This window comes from Salmo salar, chromosome ssa06 (genome assembly GCF_905237065.1).
Source record: "Salmo salar chromosome ssa06, Ssal_v3.1, whole genome shotgun sequence".
In the NCBI taxonomy this organism is placed as follows: Eukaryota; Metazoa; Chordata; class Actinopteri; order Salmoniformes; family Salmonidae; genus Salmo; species Salmo salar.
In genome coordinates, this window is record NC_059447.1 from 73,505,307 (window position 1) to 73,519,515 (window position 14,209).

Below are 14,209 nucleotides of genomic sequence, written 5' to 3' on the forward strand. Positions count from 1 at the left end.
CTACACTGTTTGTATTCGGTCATGTTTCCGGTCACCTTGCCCTGATTAAAAGCAGTGGTTCGCGCCTTCAGTTTGCGCGAATGCTGCCATAAATCCATGGTTTCTGGTTGGGGAATGTTCTAATAGACGCTGTGGGTACAACATCACCGACGCACTTGTTAACCTGTTAGGGCTAGGGGGCAGTATTGACACGGCTGGATAAAAAACGTACCCGATTTAATCTGGTTACTACTCCTGCCCAGTAACTAGAATATGCATATAATTATTGGCTTTGGATGGAAAACACTCCAAAGTTTCTAAAACTGTTTGAATGGTGTCTGTGAGTATAACAGAACTCAAATGGCAGGTCAAAACCTGAGAGATTCCTTTACAGGAAGTGGCCTGTCTCACCATTTATTGTCTTTCTTTGACATCTCATTCAATTACAAAGGATCTCTGCGGTAACGTGACAATTCCCACAGCACCAATAGGCTCTCAGAGCCCGGGAAAAACCTGAATGTCGTCATTTCAGCCCAAGGCTGAAACACATTATCGCCTTTCTCAAGTGGCCGATCAAGGGACTGTGGGCTTAGGCGCCCCCGTCTTTGTGTTTTTTCCTCTGTTTGCCGAAAAGGAGATTCCCGGTCGGAATATTATCGCTTTTTTACGAGATAAATTGCATAAAAATTGATTTTAAACAGCGGTTGACATGCTTCGAGGTACGGTATTGGAATATTTAGATTTTTTTTTGTCACGAATTGCGCCATGCGCACGACCCTGATTTACCATTTCGGATAGTGTCTGGGACGCACGAACAAAACACCGCTATTCGGATATAACGATGGATTATTTTGGACCAAACCAACATTTGTTATTGAAGTAGCAGTCCTGGGAGTGCATTCTGACGAGGACAACAAAAGGTAATCAAACTTTTATAATAGTAAATCTGATTTTGGTGAAGGCTAAACTTGCCGGGTGTCTAAATAGCTAGCCCGTGATGGCTGGGCTATGTACTTAGAATATTGCAAAATGTGCTTTCACCAAAAAGCTATTTTAAAATCGGACATATCGAGTGCATAGAGGAGTTCTGTATCTATAATTCTTAAAATAATTGTTATGCTTTTTGTGAACGTTTATCGTGAGTAATTTAGTAAATTGTTAGTAAATTCCCCGGAAGTTTGCGGGGGTATGCTAGTTCTGAACGTCACATGCTAATGTAAAAGCAGTTTTTTGATATAAATATGAACTTGATTGAACAAAACATGCATGTATTGTATAACTTAATGTCCTAGGGTTGTCATCTGATGAAGATCATCAAAGGTTAGTGCTGCATTTAGCTGTCTTCTGGGTTTTTGTGACATTATATGCTACCTTGAAAAATGAGTGTCTGATTATTTCTGGCTGGGTACTCTGCTGACATAATCTAATGTTTTCCTTTCGTTGTAAAGCCTTTTTGAAATCGGACAGTGTGGTTAGATTAACGAGAGTCTTGTCTTTAAATAGCTGTAAAATAGTCATATGTTTGAGAAATTGAAGTAATAGGATTTTTAAGGTATTTTAAAATCGTGCCACTGGATTACACTGGCTGTTACGTAGGCCTAGCCCATAGAGGTTAAATGAACTCGCACACCGAATCAGCGTATTCGTCAATGTTGTTGTTAGACGCAATGCGGAACATATCCCAGTCCACGTGATCGAAGCAATCTTGAAGCGTGGAATCCGATTGATCGGACCAGCGTTGAACAGACCTGAGGGCGGGAGCTTCCTGTTTTAGTTTCTGTCTATAGGCTGGGAGCAACAAAATGGAGTCGTGGTCAGCTTTTCCGAAGGGAGGACCTTATATGCGTCGCGGAAGTTAGAATAACAATTATCCAGGGTTTTGCTACCCCTGGTATGCTGATAGAATTTAGGGAGCCTTGTTTTCAGATTAACCTTGTTAAAAACCCCGGCTACAATAAATGCAGCCTCAGGATATGTGGTTTCCAGTTTACATAGAGTCCAATGAAGTTCTTTCAGGGCCGTCGATGTGTCTGCTTGGGGGGGATATACACGACTGTGATTATGATCGAAGAGAATTCTCTTGGTAGATAATGCGGTCGGTCGGCATTTGATAGTGAGGAATTCTAAGTCAGGTGAACAAAAGGACTTGAGTTCCTGTATATTGTTATGATCACACCACGTCTCGTTAATCATAAGGCATACGCCCCCGCGCTTCTTCTTACCAGAGAGATGCTTGTTTCTGTCGGCGCGATGCGTGAAGAAACCAGGTGGCTGTACCAACTCAGATAGCGTGTCTCGAGTGAGCCATGTTTCTGTGAAACAAAGAACGTTACAGTCTCGGATGTCTCTCTGGAATGCTATCCTTGCTCGGATTCCGTGTACCTTGTTGTCAAGAGACTGGACATTGGCGAGTAGCATGCTCGGGAGCGATGCGCGATGTGCCCGTCTACGGAGCCTGACCAGAAGACCGCTCCATCTGCCCCTTCTTCTACGGCGTCGTTGTTTTGGGTCGCCGGCTGGGATCCGATCCATTGTCCTGGGTGGTAGGCCAAACAGAGGATCCGCTTCGGGAAAGTTATATACCTGGTCATAATGTTGGTGAGTTGACGTTGCTCTTATATCCAATAGTTCCTCCCGACTGTATGTAATAAAACCTAAGATTACCTGGGGTAACAATGTAAGAAATAATACATAAAAAAAAAATACTGCATAGTTTCCTAGGAACGCGAAGCGAGGCGGCCATCTCTGTCGGCGCCGGAAGTAGCAATGTGTAAATATTTGCAATGTGTAAACATGTAAATATTTGTATGAACATAACAAGATTCAACAACTGAGACATAAACTGAACAAGTTCCACAGACTAACAGAAATTGAATAATGTGTCCCTGAACAAAGGGGGGTCAAAATCAAAAGTAAGAGTCAGTATCTGGTGTGGCCATCAGCTGCATTAAGTACTGCAGTGCATCTCCTCCTCATGGACTGCACCAGATTTGCCAGTTCTTGCTGTGAGATGTTACCCCACTCTTCCTCTAAGGCACCTGCAAGTTCCCGGACATTTCTGGTGAGAATGGCCCTAGCCCTCACCGTCCGATCCAACTGGTCTCAGACATGCTCAATGGGATTGAGATCCGGGCTCTTCGCTGGCCATGGCAGAACACTGACATTCCTGTAAGACAGGAATGAGCAGTATGGCTGGTGGCATTGTCATGCTGGAGGGTCATGTCAAGATGAGCCTGCAGGAAGGGTACCACATGAGGGAGGAGGATGTCTTCCCTGTAACGCACAGCGTTGAGATTGCCTGCAATGACAACAAGCTCAGTCCGATGATGCTGTGACACACCGCCCCAGACCATGACGGACACTTCACCTACAAATTGATCCCGCACCCAGAGTACCGGCTCATTCCTTTGACGATAAACGCGAATCCGACCATCACCTCTGGTGAGACAAAACCGCGACTCGTCAGTGAAAAGCCCTTTTTGCCAGTAATGTCTGGTCCAGCGCCGGTGGGTTTGTGCTCAGAGTCAACATTGTTGCCAGTGATGTCTGGTGAGGACGTGCCTTACAACAAGCCCACAAGCCCTCAGTCCAGCCTCTCTCAGCCTATTGGAGACAGTCCGAGCACTGATGGAAGGATTGTGCGTTCCTGGTGTAACTCGGGCAGTTGTTGTTGCCGTCCTGCACCTGTCCCGCAAGTGTGATGTTCAGATGTACCGATCCTGTGCAGGTGTTGTTACACGTGGTCTGCCACTGCGAAGACGATCAGCTGTCCTTCCTGTCTCCCTGTAGTGCTGTCTTAGGCGTCTCACAGTACAGACATTGCAATTTATTGCCCTGGCCACATCTGCAGTCCTCATGCCTCCTTGCCGCATGCCTAAGGCACATTCACACAGATGAGCAGGGACCCTGGGCATCTTTCTTGTGGTGTTTTTCAGAGTCAGCAGAAAGACCTCTTTAGTGTCCTAAGTATTCATAACTGTGACCTTAATTGCCTACCGTCTGTAAGCTGTTAGTGTCTTAACGACCGTTCCACAGGTGCATGTTCATTAATTGTTGATGGTTCATTCAAGCATGGGAAACAGTGTTTAAACCCTTTACAATGAAGATCTGTGAAGTAATTTGGATTTTTACAAATTATCTTTGAAAGACAGGGTCCTGAAAAAGGGACATTTATTTTTTGCTGGGTTTATTGAATGGATTCAAGCTGGTTTAAAACGGACCTTAGATCTTGCGTATAGTCCAGGGCAACTTCCTAACTCTCTATGCGACCCCTGACCTTTGCCCCCTGACCCCATCAGGACCTGCCAGAGAATGAGCTGCTTCACCCTCCTCTGAACGTCCGGGTGGTGGACTGCAGAGCGTTTGGCCGCTACACTCTGGTGGGTTCCCATGCCGTCACCAGCCTGCGACGCTTCATCTACAGCCCCCCAGACAAGACACACAACAACTGGGCCAGCGCAGGTAGGCCTACTCACACTATGCAAGATGCTTTTCTACTACTTTTTATTTCTATTACAAGAGATTACATTTTTGTGTTGGTCTGGGGAATCCAAACCATGGATTTCTACTATTTGAGTGTAGACATTTGTTGATATACTGTATAGTCTCAGAATCTAATCTTCCATATTATTTTCAACAGTTTGTGATTTCCTCTTAGACTGAATCAGACCTGCGTGTGAATATGAATTTCCTACTGCTTTACTCACTTTGATGCTTCCTTGCTTTTTCCACTCCTGCTCTCCTTCTCTCCCTCTCTCTGTGCCAATCTGTATTCTCTCTCTCTCTATCTCTCACTTTCTCTATCTCTCTCTCTCTCCATCTCATCTCCATCTCGCTCTCTCTCTCTCTCGCTCTCTCACACTCTCTCTCTCTCTCTCTCTCTCTCTCTCTCTCTCTCTCTCTCTCTCTCTCTCTCTGTCTCTCTCTTTCTCTATCTCTCTCACTCTCATTTTCTCTCTCTCACTATCTCTTTCTCTATTTCTCTCTCTCTCGCTTTCTCTATCTCCATCTCTCTTCTCTCTTTCTCTTTCTCTCTCTTTCTTTTTCTGTCTCTCTCTCTCTCGCTCTCTTCTCTCTCGCTCACTCTCTTTCTCTCTCCCTCTCTCTTTCTCTCTCTCTGCCTCTCCTTTCTGTTTCTCTCTCTCTCTCTCTCTCTCTCTCTCTCTCTCTCTCTCTCTCTCTCTCTCTCTCTGTGTCTCTCTCATTCCATTTCTATGTTGTGTCCTGTTCCTCCTCGGTCACTCCCCTGACCCATTTCAGCTAGACTGATGAATGGCTACATGGTCCTGACAAACTGGGGGTCCCAATCTCGCCCCTGCTCCCCTTACTCCCGCACCCCACCCCGCACCCTCTCTCGCCCCGCAGGTGATGTCACAGTCAACATGGATGCCGACCCCTCAGTCAGGAAGATGGACACGGTGGTCAAGTTAGACGCTGTAAGCTTTGAAACGCGTGTCTCTGATGTTTATCACTTTTGATTTCATGTTTTTGGAATGAAAAGGACAGAAGTAGAGATGCCCTCAAGGACTGAAATTGAGGTTGATGGCTTTACCTCTGGTCCTGTGTGTGGTGTAAAATCTATTCATGTTCTGTCTAGATGTATATATTTTGTGTGTAATTTGGTGTTGTTTTGTGTGACCCTCCCCCTGTAGACGTCTGATGCAGTTGTTAAAGTTGATGTGGTAAGTCCTGGTATGGAACTGTTCCCCAACGTTTGAAAGAGCTTCACAACGTGGACAGCCATCAATGACACCTGTAACATTTATCTACTATACCAGTTAGCACGTAGTTTGATCAGACGCTCTTTCTTGTACCCGCAGAACGAGGAGAAAGAAGAAAAGAAGAAGAAGAAGAAGAAGAAGAAGGGAGAGGTGGAGGAGGACGATGAGACAGATGAGAGCATGCTGGACTGGTGGTCCAAATATTTTGCTTCCATAGAGACACTGATGGAGGTGAGAGATCGATTCTATTCTATTCTATTCTATTCTGTTGAATTCTATTCTATTCTGTTCAATTATTTTCTATTCTGTTCAATTCTATTCTATTCTGTTCAATTCCATTCTATTCTATTCTGTTCAATTCTATTCTATTCTGTTCAATTCTATTCAATTCTATTCAGTTCAATTCCATTCTATTCTGTTCAATTCTATTCTATTCTGTTCATTCTATTCAATTCTGTTCAAATCTGTTCAATTCTATTCTATTCTGTTCAATTCCATTCTATTATATTGCTTTATATTCCGTCTCGTAGGAATATGGTTATATTCTGGAAATAGAGTGTTTGAGTAGATCCAATAAGACAACTGGAGTGTTCTAGAATAAAGTCAGTTCCATGTGTGTCTTGTGGGGATAATCCTGATGTGTAGTTGTGTTTCCCAGATCCTCAGGGCTCAGGAGGCAGCTCTGGCCGAAGCAGAGGAGAGGGAGGACCAGGAGATAGCAGCAGAGGGAGCAGGTAAACATTGCTGGTGCTGAGCATTAAAACAGAGCAACTGTTGTCTAACACGTCTCTCAGAATGGATTGAAAACATTACCTCATATCATACCCATCGATCCCTCACACCAGCATGACCAACCTTGCCGTGCACTACCATGAACGTTGGCTGATAAACTAAACCATTAAGGAATGCAACATTTGCTTATATGCTTATAAAGCAAATCAATCCCTTTGTCCCTTAATCCCCTGATTTAACCATAAATGATTCCCTATCAAGCAAATAATGTGGATACATCTAATACATATATAGATCTACTAATTACCACAAACTCAGTTTTAAATCAAAGTCTAAAACTTTGAAAAAATATAAATTTACATTTACATTTAAGTCATTTAGCAGACGCTCTTATCCAGAGCGACTTACAAATTGGTGCATTCACCTTATAATATCCAGTGGAACAACCACTTTACAATAGTGCATCTAAATCTTTTAAGGGGGGGGTTAGAAGGATTACTTTATCCTATCCCAGGTATTCCTTAAAGAGGTGGGGTTTCAGGTGTCTCCGGAAGGTGGTGATTGACTCCGCTGTCCTGGCGTCGTGAGGGAGCTTGTTCCACCATTGGGGTGCCAGAGCAGCGAACAGTTTTGACTGGGCTGAGCGGGAACTGTGCTTCCTCAGAGGTAGGGAGGCGAGCAGGCCAGAGGTGGATGAATGCAGTGCCCTTGTTTGGGTGTAGGGCCTGATCAGAGCCTGAAGGTACGGAGGTGCCGTTCCCCTCACAGCTCCATAGGCAAGCACCATGGTCTTGTAGCGGATGCGAGCTTCGACTGGAAGCCAGTGGAGAGAGCGGAGGAGCGGGGTGACGTGAGAGAACTTGGGAAGGTTGAACACCAGACGGGCTGCGGCGTTCTGGATGAGTTGTGGGGGTTTAATGGCACAAGCAGGGAGCCCAGCCAACAACGAGTTGCAGTAATCCAGACGGGAGATGACAAGTGCCTGGATTAGGACCTGCGCCGCTTCCTGTGTGAGGCAGGGTCGTACTCTGCGAATGTTGTAGAGCATGAACCTACAGGATCGGGTCACCGCCTTGATGTTAGTGGAGAACGACAGGGTGTTGTCCAGGGTCACGCCGAGGCTCTTAGCACTCTGGGAGGAGGACACAAGGGAGTTGTCAACTGTGATGGCGAGATCATGGAACGGGCAGTCCTTCCCCGGGAGGAAGAGCAGCTCCGTCTTGCCGAGGTTCAGCTTGAGGTGATGATCCGTCATCCACACTGATATGTCTGCCAGACATGCAGAGATGTGATTCGCCACCTGGTTGTCAGAAGGGGGAAAGGAGAAGATTAATTGTGTGTCATCTGCATAGCAATGATATGAGAGACCATGTGAGGATATGACAGAGCCAAGTGACTTGGTGTATAGCGAGAATAGGAGAGGGCCTAGAACAGAGCCCTGGGGGACACCAGTGGTGAGAGCACGTGGTGCGGAGACAGATTCTCGCCACGCCACCTGGTAGGAGCGACCTGTCAGGTAGGACGCAATCCAAGCGTGGGCCACGCCGGAGATGCCCAGGTCGGAGAGGGTGGAGAGGAGGATCTGATGGTTCACAGTATCAAAGGCAGCAGATAGGTCTAGAAGGATGAGAGCAGAGGAGAGAGAGTTAGCTTTAGCAGTGCGGAGAGCCTCCGTGACACAGAGAAGAGCAGTCTCAGTTGAATGCCCAGTCTTGAAACCTGACTGATTAGGATCAAGAAGGTCATTCTGAGAGAGATAGCAAGAGAGCTGGCCAAGGACGGCACGTTCAAGAGTTTTGGAGAGAAAGGAAAGAAGGGATACTGGTCTGTAGTTGTTGACATCGGAGGGATCGAGTGTAGGTTTTTTCAGAAGGGGTGGAACTCTCGCTCTCTTGAAGACGGAAGGGACGTAGCCAGCGGTCAAGGATGAGTTGATGAGCGAGGTGAGGTAGGGGAGAAGGTCTCCGGAAATGGTCTGGAGAAGAGAGGAGGGGATAGGGTCAAGTGGGCAGGTTGTTGGGCGGCCGGCCGTCACAAGACGCGAGATTTCATCTGGAGAGAGAGGGGAGAAAGAGGTCAAAGCACAGGGTAGGGCAGTGTGAGCAGGACCAGCGGTGTCGTTTGACTGAGCAAACGAGGATCGGATGTCGTCAACCTTCTTTTCAAAATGGTTGACGAAGTCATCCGCAGAGAGGGAGGAGGGGGGAGGGGGAGGAGGATTCAGGAGGGAGGAGAAGGTAGCAAAGAGCTTCCTAGGGTTAGAGGCAGATGCTTGGAGTTTAGAGTGGTAGAAAGTGGCTTTAGCAGCAGAGACAGAAGAGGAAAATGTAGAGAGGAGGGAGTGAAAGGATGCCAGGTCCGCAGGGAGGCGAGTTTTCCTCCATTTCCGCTCGGCTGCCCGGAGCCCTGTTCTGTGAGCTCGCAGTGAGTCGTCGAGCCACGGAGCAGGAGGGGGCGACGGAGCCGGCCTGGAGGATAGGGGACAGAGGAAATCAAAGGATGCAGAGAGGGAGGAGAGGAGGGTTGAGGAGGCAGAATCAGGAGATAGGTTGGAGAAGGTTTGAGCAGAGGGAAGAGATGATAGGATGGAAGAGGAGAGAGTAGCGGGAGAGAGAGAGCGAAGGTTGGGACGGCGCAATACCATCCGAGTAGGGGCAGAGTGAGAAGTGTTGGATGAGAGCGAGAGGGAAAAGGATACAAGGTAGTGGTCGGAGACTTGGAGGGGAGTTGCAATGAGATTAGTGGAAGAACAGCATCTAGTAAAGATGAGGTCAAGCGTATTGCCTGCCTTGTGAGTAGGGGGGGAAGGTGAGAGGGTGAGGTCAAAAGAGGAGAGGGGTGGAAAGAAGGAGGCAGAGAGGAATGAGTCAAAGGTAGACGTGGGGAGGTTAAAGTCACCCAGAACTGTGCGAGGTGAGCCATCCTCAGGAAAGGAACTTATCAAGGCGTCAAGCTCATTGATGAACTCTCCAAGGGAACCTGGAGGGCGATAAATGATAAGGATGTTTAGCTTGAAAGGGCTGGTAACTGTGACAGCATGGAATTCAAATGAGGAGATAGACAGATGGGTCAGGGGAGAAAGAGAGAATGTCCACTTGGGAGAGATGAGGATTCCAGTGCCACCACCCCGCTGGCTCGATGCTCTAGGGGTATGCGAGAACACGTAGGCAGACGAGGAGAGAGCAGTAGGAGTAGCAGTGTTCTCTGTGGTAATCCATGTTTCCGTCAGCGCCAGGAAGTCTAGATGAACTCAGCCTTGTTGGCCGCAGACCGGCAGTTCCAGAGGCTGCCGGAGACCTGGAACTCCACGTGGGTCGTGCGCGCTGGGACCACCAGGTTAGAGTGGCAGCGGCCACGCGGTGTGGAGCATTTGTATGGCCTGTGCAGAGGGGAGAGAACAGGGATAGACAGACACATAGTAGACAAGCTACAGAAGAGGCTACGTTAATGCAAAGGAGATTGGAATGACAAGTGGACTACACGTCTCGAATGTTCAGAAAGTTAAGCTTACGTTGCAAAAATCTTATTGACTAAAATGACGAAAATGATACAGTACTGCTGGCTGGTGGAGTAGGCTAGCTAGCAGTGGCTGCGTTGTTGACTTTGAACGTGTAGCTGGCTAGGTAACCTCGATAGTTTCAGTACTACCCCTTGTCATGATACAAAGCAACTTTGTAGCTAGCTAGCTAACATAACACTAATCAAGACGTTCCTTGTAATGTATTTAGTTTCCACAATGCTGCTCGTCGGTAATAGTTGGCTGGGTTAGGAAAAATGGCGTCGCGGGGGACGGAAATAGCTGGCTAGCTGACCTCGATGGCTGGCTAGCTAACCTCGGTAATTACTAAACTACACAATTATCAAGCTATGACAAAGACAACTAAGTAGCTAGCTAGCTAACACTGCACTAGTCAAATCGTTCCGTTGTAAAGTATTAGTATCTACAGCGCTGCTAGTCGGTAACGGTTGGCTAGCTAGCAGTGGGTTAATGATGACTAGGTGTGTTGACTAAGTCTGGCGCCGCGTCGTGGCTGGCTAGCTCACCTCGATAATTACTCAAACTACACAATTATCTTAGATACAGAGACAGCAAAGACAACTATGTAGCTGGCTAACTAACAGTAACACCACACTAATCAAGTCGTTACGTTGTAATGTAATAGTTTCTGCAGTGCTGCTAGTCGGTAGAAGTTGGCTAGCTAGCAGTGATGACTAGCTAGCTAGCAGCTAGCAGTGTTGACTACGTTAGGAGGACGAAGATAGCTAGCCTCGATATTTACTCTAATTACTCTAAACTACACAATTATCTTTGATACAAAGACGGCTATGTAGCTAGCTAAGAAGAATTGCTCAGATCAAACAAATCAAGCCGTTGTAATGTAGTGAAGTGTAATATTACCTGTGGAGCGAAGCGTAGTGCGACTGCTCGCTCCAAACCGGAAGTGTTGATGTCTTGTTTACCAAATTCCTATTAAGATATTCTCCCAGAATTTGATAAAAAGGATAATGTGGCTCTTTACAAATACAGGTGATTACAAATACAGGTAACTGCCAAAATAAAGGAAGCACCAAAATAATGTGTCTTAATAGGGTGTTGGGCCACCACAATCCACCAGAACAGCTTCAATGCACCTTGGCATAGATTCTGTCTGGAACTCTACTGGAGGGATGCGACACCATTCTTCCAAGAGAAATTCCATAATTGGTGTTTTGTTGATGGTGGTGGGAAACGCTGTCTAAGGCGCCACTCCAGAATCTCCCAGAAGTGTTCAATTGGGTTCATGGGTGGGGGCATTGTCATCCTATGGGGGCATAGCCATGGAAGCAAAAATAATGTCCAAAATAAAGGCCTGCCCAGCTTTTTTATACATGACCTTATGCATGATGGGATGTTAATTGCTTACCGTAAATTCCGGACTATAAGCCGCAACTTTTTTCCCAGGCTTTGAATCTCGCAGCTTAAACAATGACGTGGCTAATATATGGATTTTTTTTTTTTTGTTACAAGCCGTGTTTCGTTAAAGCCTGTGTAAAGTTAATTTGTTTCAATGTACCGGTAGGCACCTGCGGCTTATAGACGGTATATGTTCAAAATAATATTTTTTTAAATTCAGTGGTTGCGGCTTATATTCAGGTGCGCTTAATAGTCCGGAAATTACGGTAATTCATTTCAATTGACTTTGTACTTTGTATGTATTTACTCAAGTGTTTCCATTATTTTGGTAGTTACTTGTATTTTCCATTTTAAATTACTCATGATATCATGGATTTCAGTAGCCCTGGCAATGGATGGCCAGAGGGGTCAGATGTCAACTTTCATGTTGATTGACATCTGGGGTGTTGTGTCGTGTCCATACATTCGTCCCTCTTTACCCCTCCCTCCCCACCTCTCTCCCCTCCTCCTCCTCCTCCTCCTCCATCAATTCCCTATTCACCCCCCCTGCCCCCCTCCACTCCCCCTCCTCCACTCCTTCCACTCACCCCACAATCAGATATCAAACCTGATGACCTCCCTGTAAAAGGCTCCAAGGGGAAGGAGAAGAGCAGAGACAAGAGCAGGAACAAGGAGAAGAAGAAGAGCCACCATGCCGGAGAGGGGACAGAGAAACACTCCAGCAAACCCAAAGTGGACGAGCTGCTGGTCAGTAGGACTAGAGATTCCACTGGACACACACACACACCTTGTTGTTCAGAGTGTGTCTGATACCATTCCACGTATGTGTGTGCGTGTGTGCGTGTGTGCGTGTGTGCGTGTGTGTCGTGTGTGTGTGTGTGTGTGTGTGTGTGTGTGTGTGTGTGTGTGTGTGTGTGTGTATTGTCCAGGTGTACAACAAGGAGCTGGAGGCAGAGTATGATAACTTTGAGGACTGGCTCCACACCTTCAACCTGTACAGAGGGAAGGCAGGGGACGACGATGAAGCAGCCCTGGATGACGACAGGATCGTGGGCAGATTCAAGGGCTCCATGTGCATGTACAAGTTGCCTCTGTCTGAGGAGATCACCCGGGAGGTGGGCTTTGACCCTAACATGGGCATGTTCCAGAGCATTCCACACAATGACCCTATCAACGTGCTTGTGCGCATCTTCGTAGTCAGGGTGAGTGACACCCCTAACCTCTAACCTCTAACCATAAACCAAAACTTTCCCAGGTTGTTGCTCTTAACTTCAGCAACCTAATCATGTATTCTCATTCAACTCACTTGGTAAAATAAGGGTTCAATAGATTGTAAGTAAAAACCTAAACCATACCACAAACCAACATTGTATTCCAGGCCACAGACCTCCACCCTGCTGATGTCAATGGGAAAGCGGACCCCTACGTTGTCATCAAACTGGGCAAGTCAGAGCTGAAGGATAAAGAGAACTATATCTCCAAACAGCTCAACCCTGTCTTTGGCAAGTGAGTGTGGATGGATACATTCGTTGCACATTGGTGCAGATTCAACAAGCCAACTCATATAGAACATTGCAATCAAGTGTATTGAAGCATTACTGTACTCTTGTAACTGGCATAGATGCATCGGCAGCGCAATCTATAAGAAGCTAACCACTTCTTATCTCAAATGTCATCCCTACTCTCTCCATCTCTCCCTTTCTTGTCTATCCCCTCCCACTCCTATTCCTCCCTCCCTTCCTCCACCCCTCCTTCCATCCCTCCACTCCCTCCACATCCTCTCTCAGAGCGTTTGACATGGAAGCTACATTCCCCATGGAATCCATGTTGACCGTGTCAGTGTATGACTGGGATCTGGTGGGCACTGATGACCTCATCGGGGAGACCAAGATCGACCTGGAGAACCGCTTCTACAGCAAACACAGAGCTACCTGTGGCATCGCTAACAGCTACTCTGTGTGAGTTCCTGTCTGTCTGTCCATGTCATTCTGTTCTACGGTCCATTGTCTGTCTGTCTGTCTGTCTGTCTGTCTGTCTGTCTGTCTGTCTGTCTGTCTGTCTGTCTGTCTGTCTGTCTGTCTGTCTGTCTGTCTGTCTGTCTGTCTGTCTGTCTGTCTGTCTGTCTGTCTGTCTGTCTGTCTGTCTGTCTGTCTGTCTGTCTGTCTGTCTGTCTGTCTGTCTGTCTGTCTGTCTGTCTGTCTGTTTAGTTTATACCTCTGTCTGTCTGTTTCCCCCCAAAATGTTAAGAAAATAGAAAATAAAGTAAATATCGACAACAGTCTGGTGTTGTTTGTTCCTGGTAGACATGGTTACAACGTGTGGCGTGACCCCATGAAGCCAAGCCAGATCCTGGCCAAGCTGTGTAAGGAGGGCAAGCTGGACGGCCCCCACTACGGCCCCGGGGGCAGGGTCAAGGTCGCCAACCGCGTCTTCATGGGTGCCACAGAGATCGAGGATGAGAATGGTATGTTTTTAACATACAGTATGATACATTTGTGCTGTTGAAAATATATTTATTAAGCTTTGCCTACATTTAGAGACCTGACATTTACTGTGCGTCTGTGTGTGCGCGTGTGTGTACAGGTCTGAAGAAGCAGACAGACGAGCACCTGGCCCTGACGGTGCTGAAGCACTGGGAGGAGATCCCCAGGGTGGGCTGTAAACTCATCCCAGAACACGTCGAGACAAGACCCCTACTCAACCCTGACCACCCTGGCATTGAACAGGTCACACACACACTCCTACTTATTATTAGTAAAACGTTATTTTACGGGTTCATCTGGAACTAAGAGTTTAATTAATTTTGGTCACTTTTGAGTTAATTGATAATATAATGCCTTATGAGGGTAAAATAATGAATAATATTGGATAATGAAGCTGTTAT

The 14,209-nt window shown here is 46.7% G+C and overlaps 1 protein-coding gene across 13 annotated transcripts in view; it reads left to right on the forward strand.

The window, feature by feature from the left end:
* Positions 1–14,209, forward strand: part of LOC106608042 (otoferlin) — a 131,279-nt gene that overhangs the window by 107,653 nt on the left and 9,417 nt on the right. For 8 of the 13 annotated variants that reach the window (XM_045720966.1, XM_045720965.1, XM_045720970.1 and 5 more), the window contains 11 exons: positions 4,278–4,440; positions 5,239–5,414; positions 5,631–5,660; positions 5,799–5,930; positions 6,358–6,433; positions 11,924–12,072; positions 12,255–12,527; positions 12,704–12,831; positions 13,113–13,283; positions 13,629–13,789; positions 13,909–14,051. In XM_045720966.1, coding sequence (XP_045576922.1) covers positions 4,278–4,440; positions 5,239–5,414; positions 5,631–5,660; positions 5,799–5,930; positions 6,358–6,433; positions 11,924–12,072; positions 12,255–12,527; positions 12,704–12,831; positions 13,113–13,283; positions 13,629–13,789; positions 13,909–14,051 — 1,602 coding nt within the window. The remainder of the gene's footprint in view (positions 1–4,277; positions 4,441–5,238; positions 5,415–5,630; positions 5,661–5,798; positions 5,931–6,357; positions 6,434–11,923; positions 12,073–12,254; positions 12,528–12,703; positions 12,832–13,112; positions 13,284–13,628; positions 13,790–13,908; positions 14,052–14,209) is intronic. The other 5 variants (XM_045720971.1, XM_045720972.1, XM_045720976.1 and 2 more) reach the window with 2 other exon arrangements.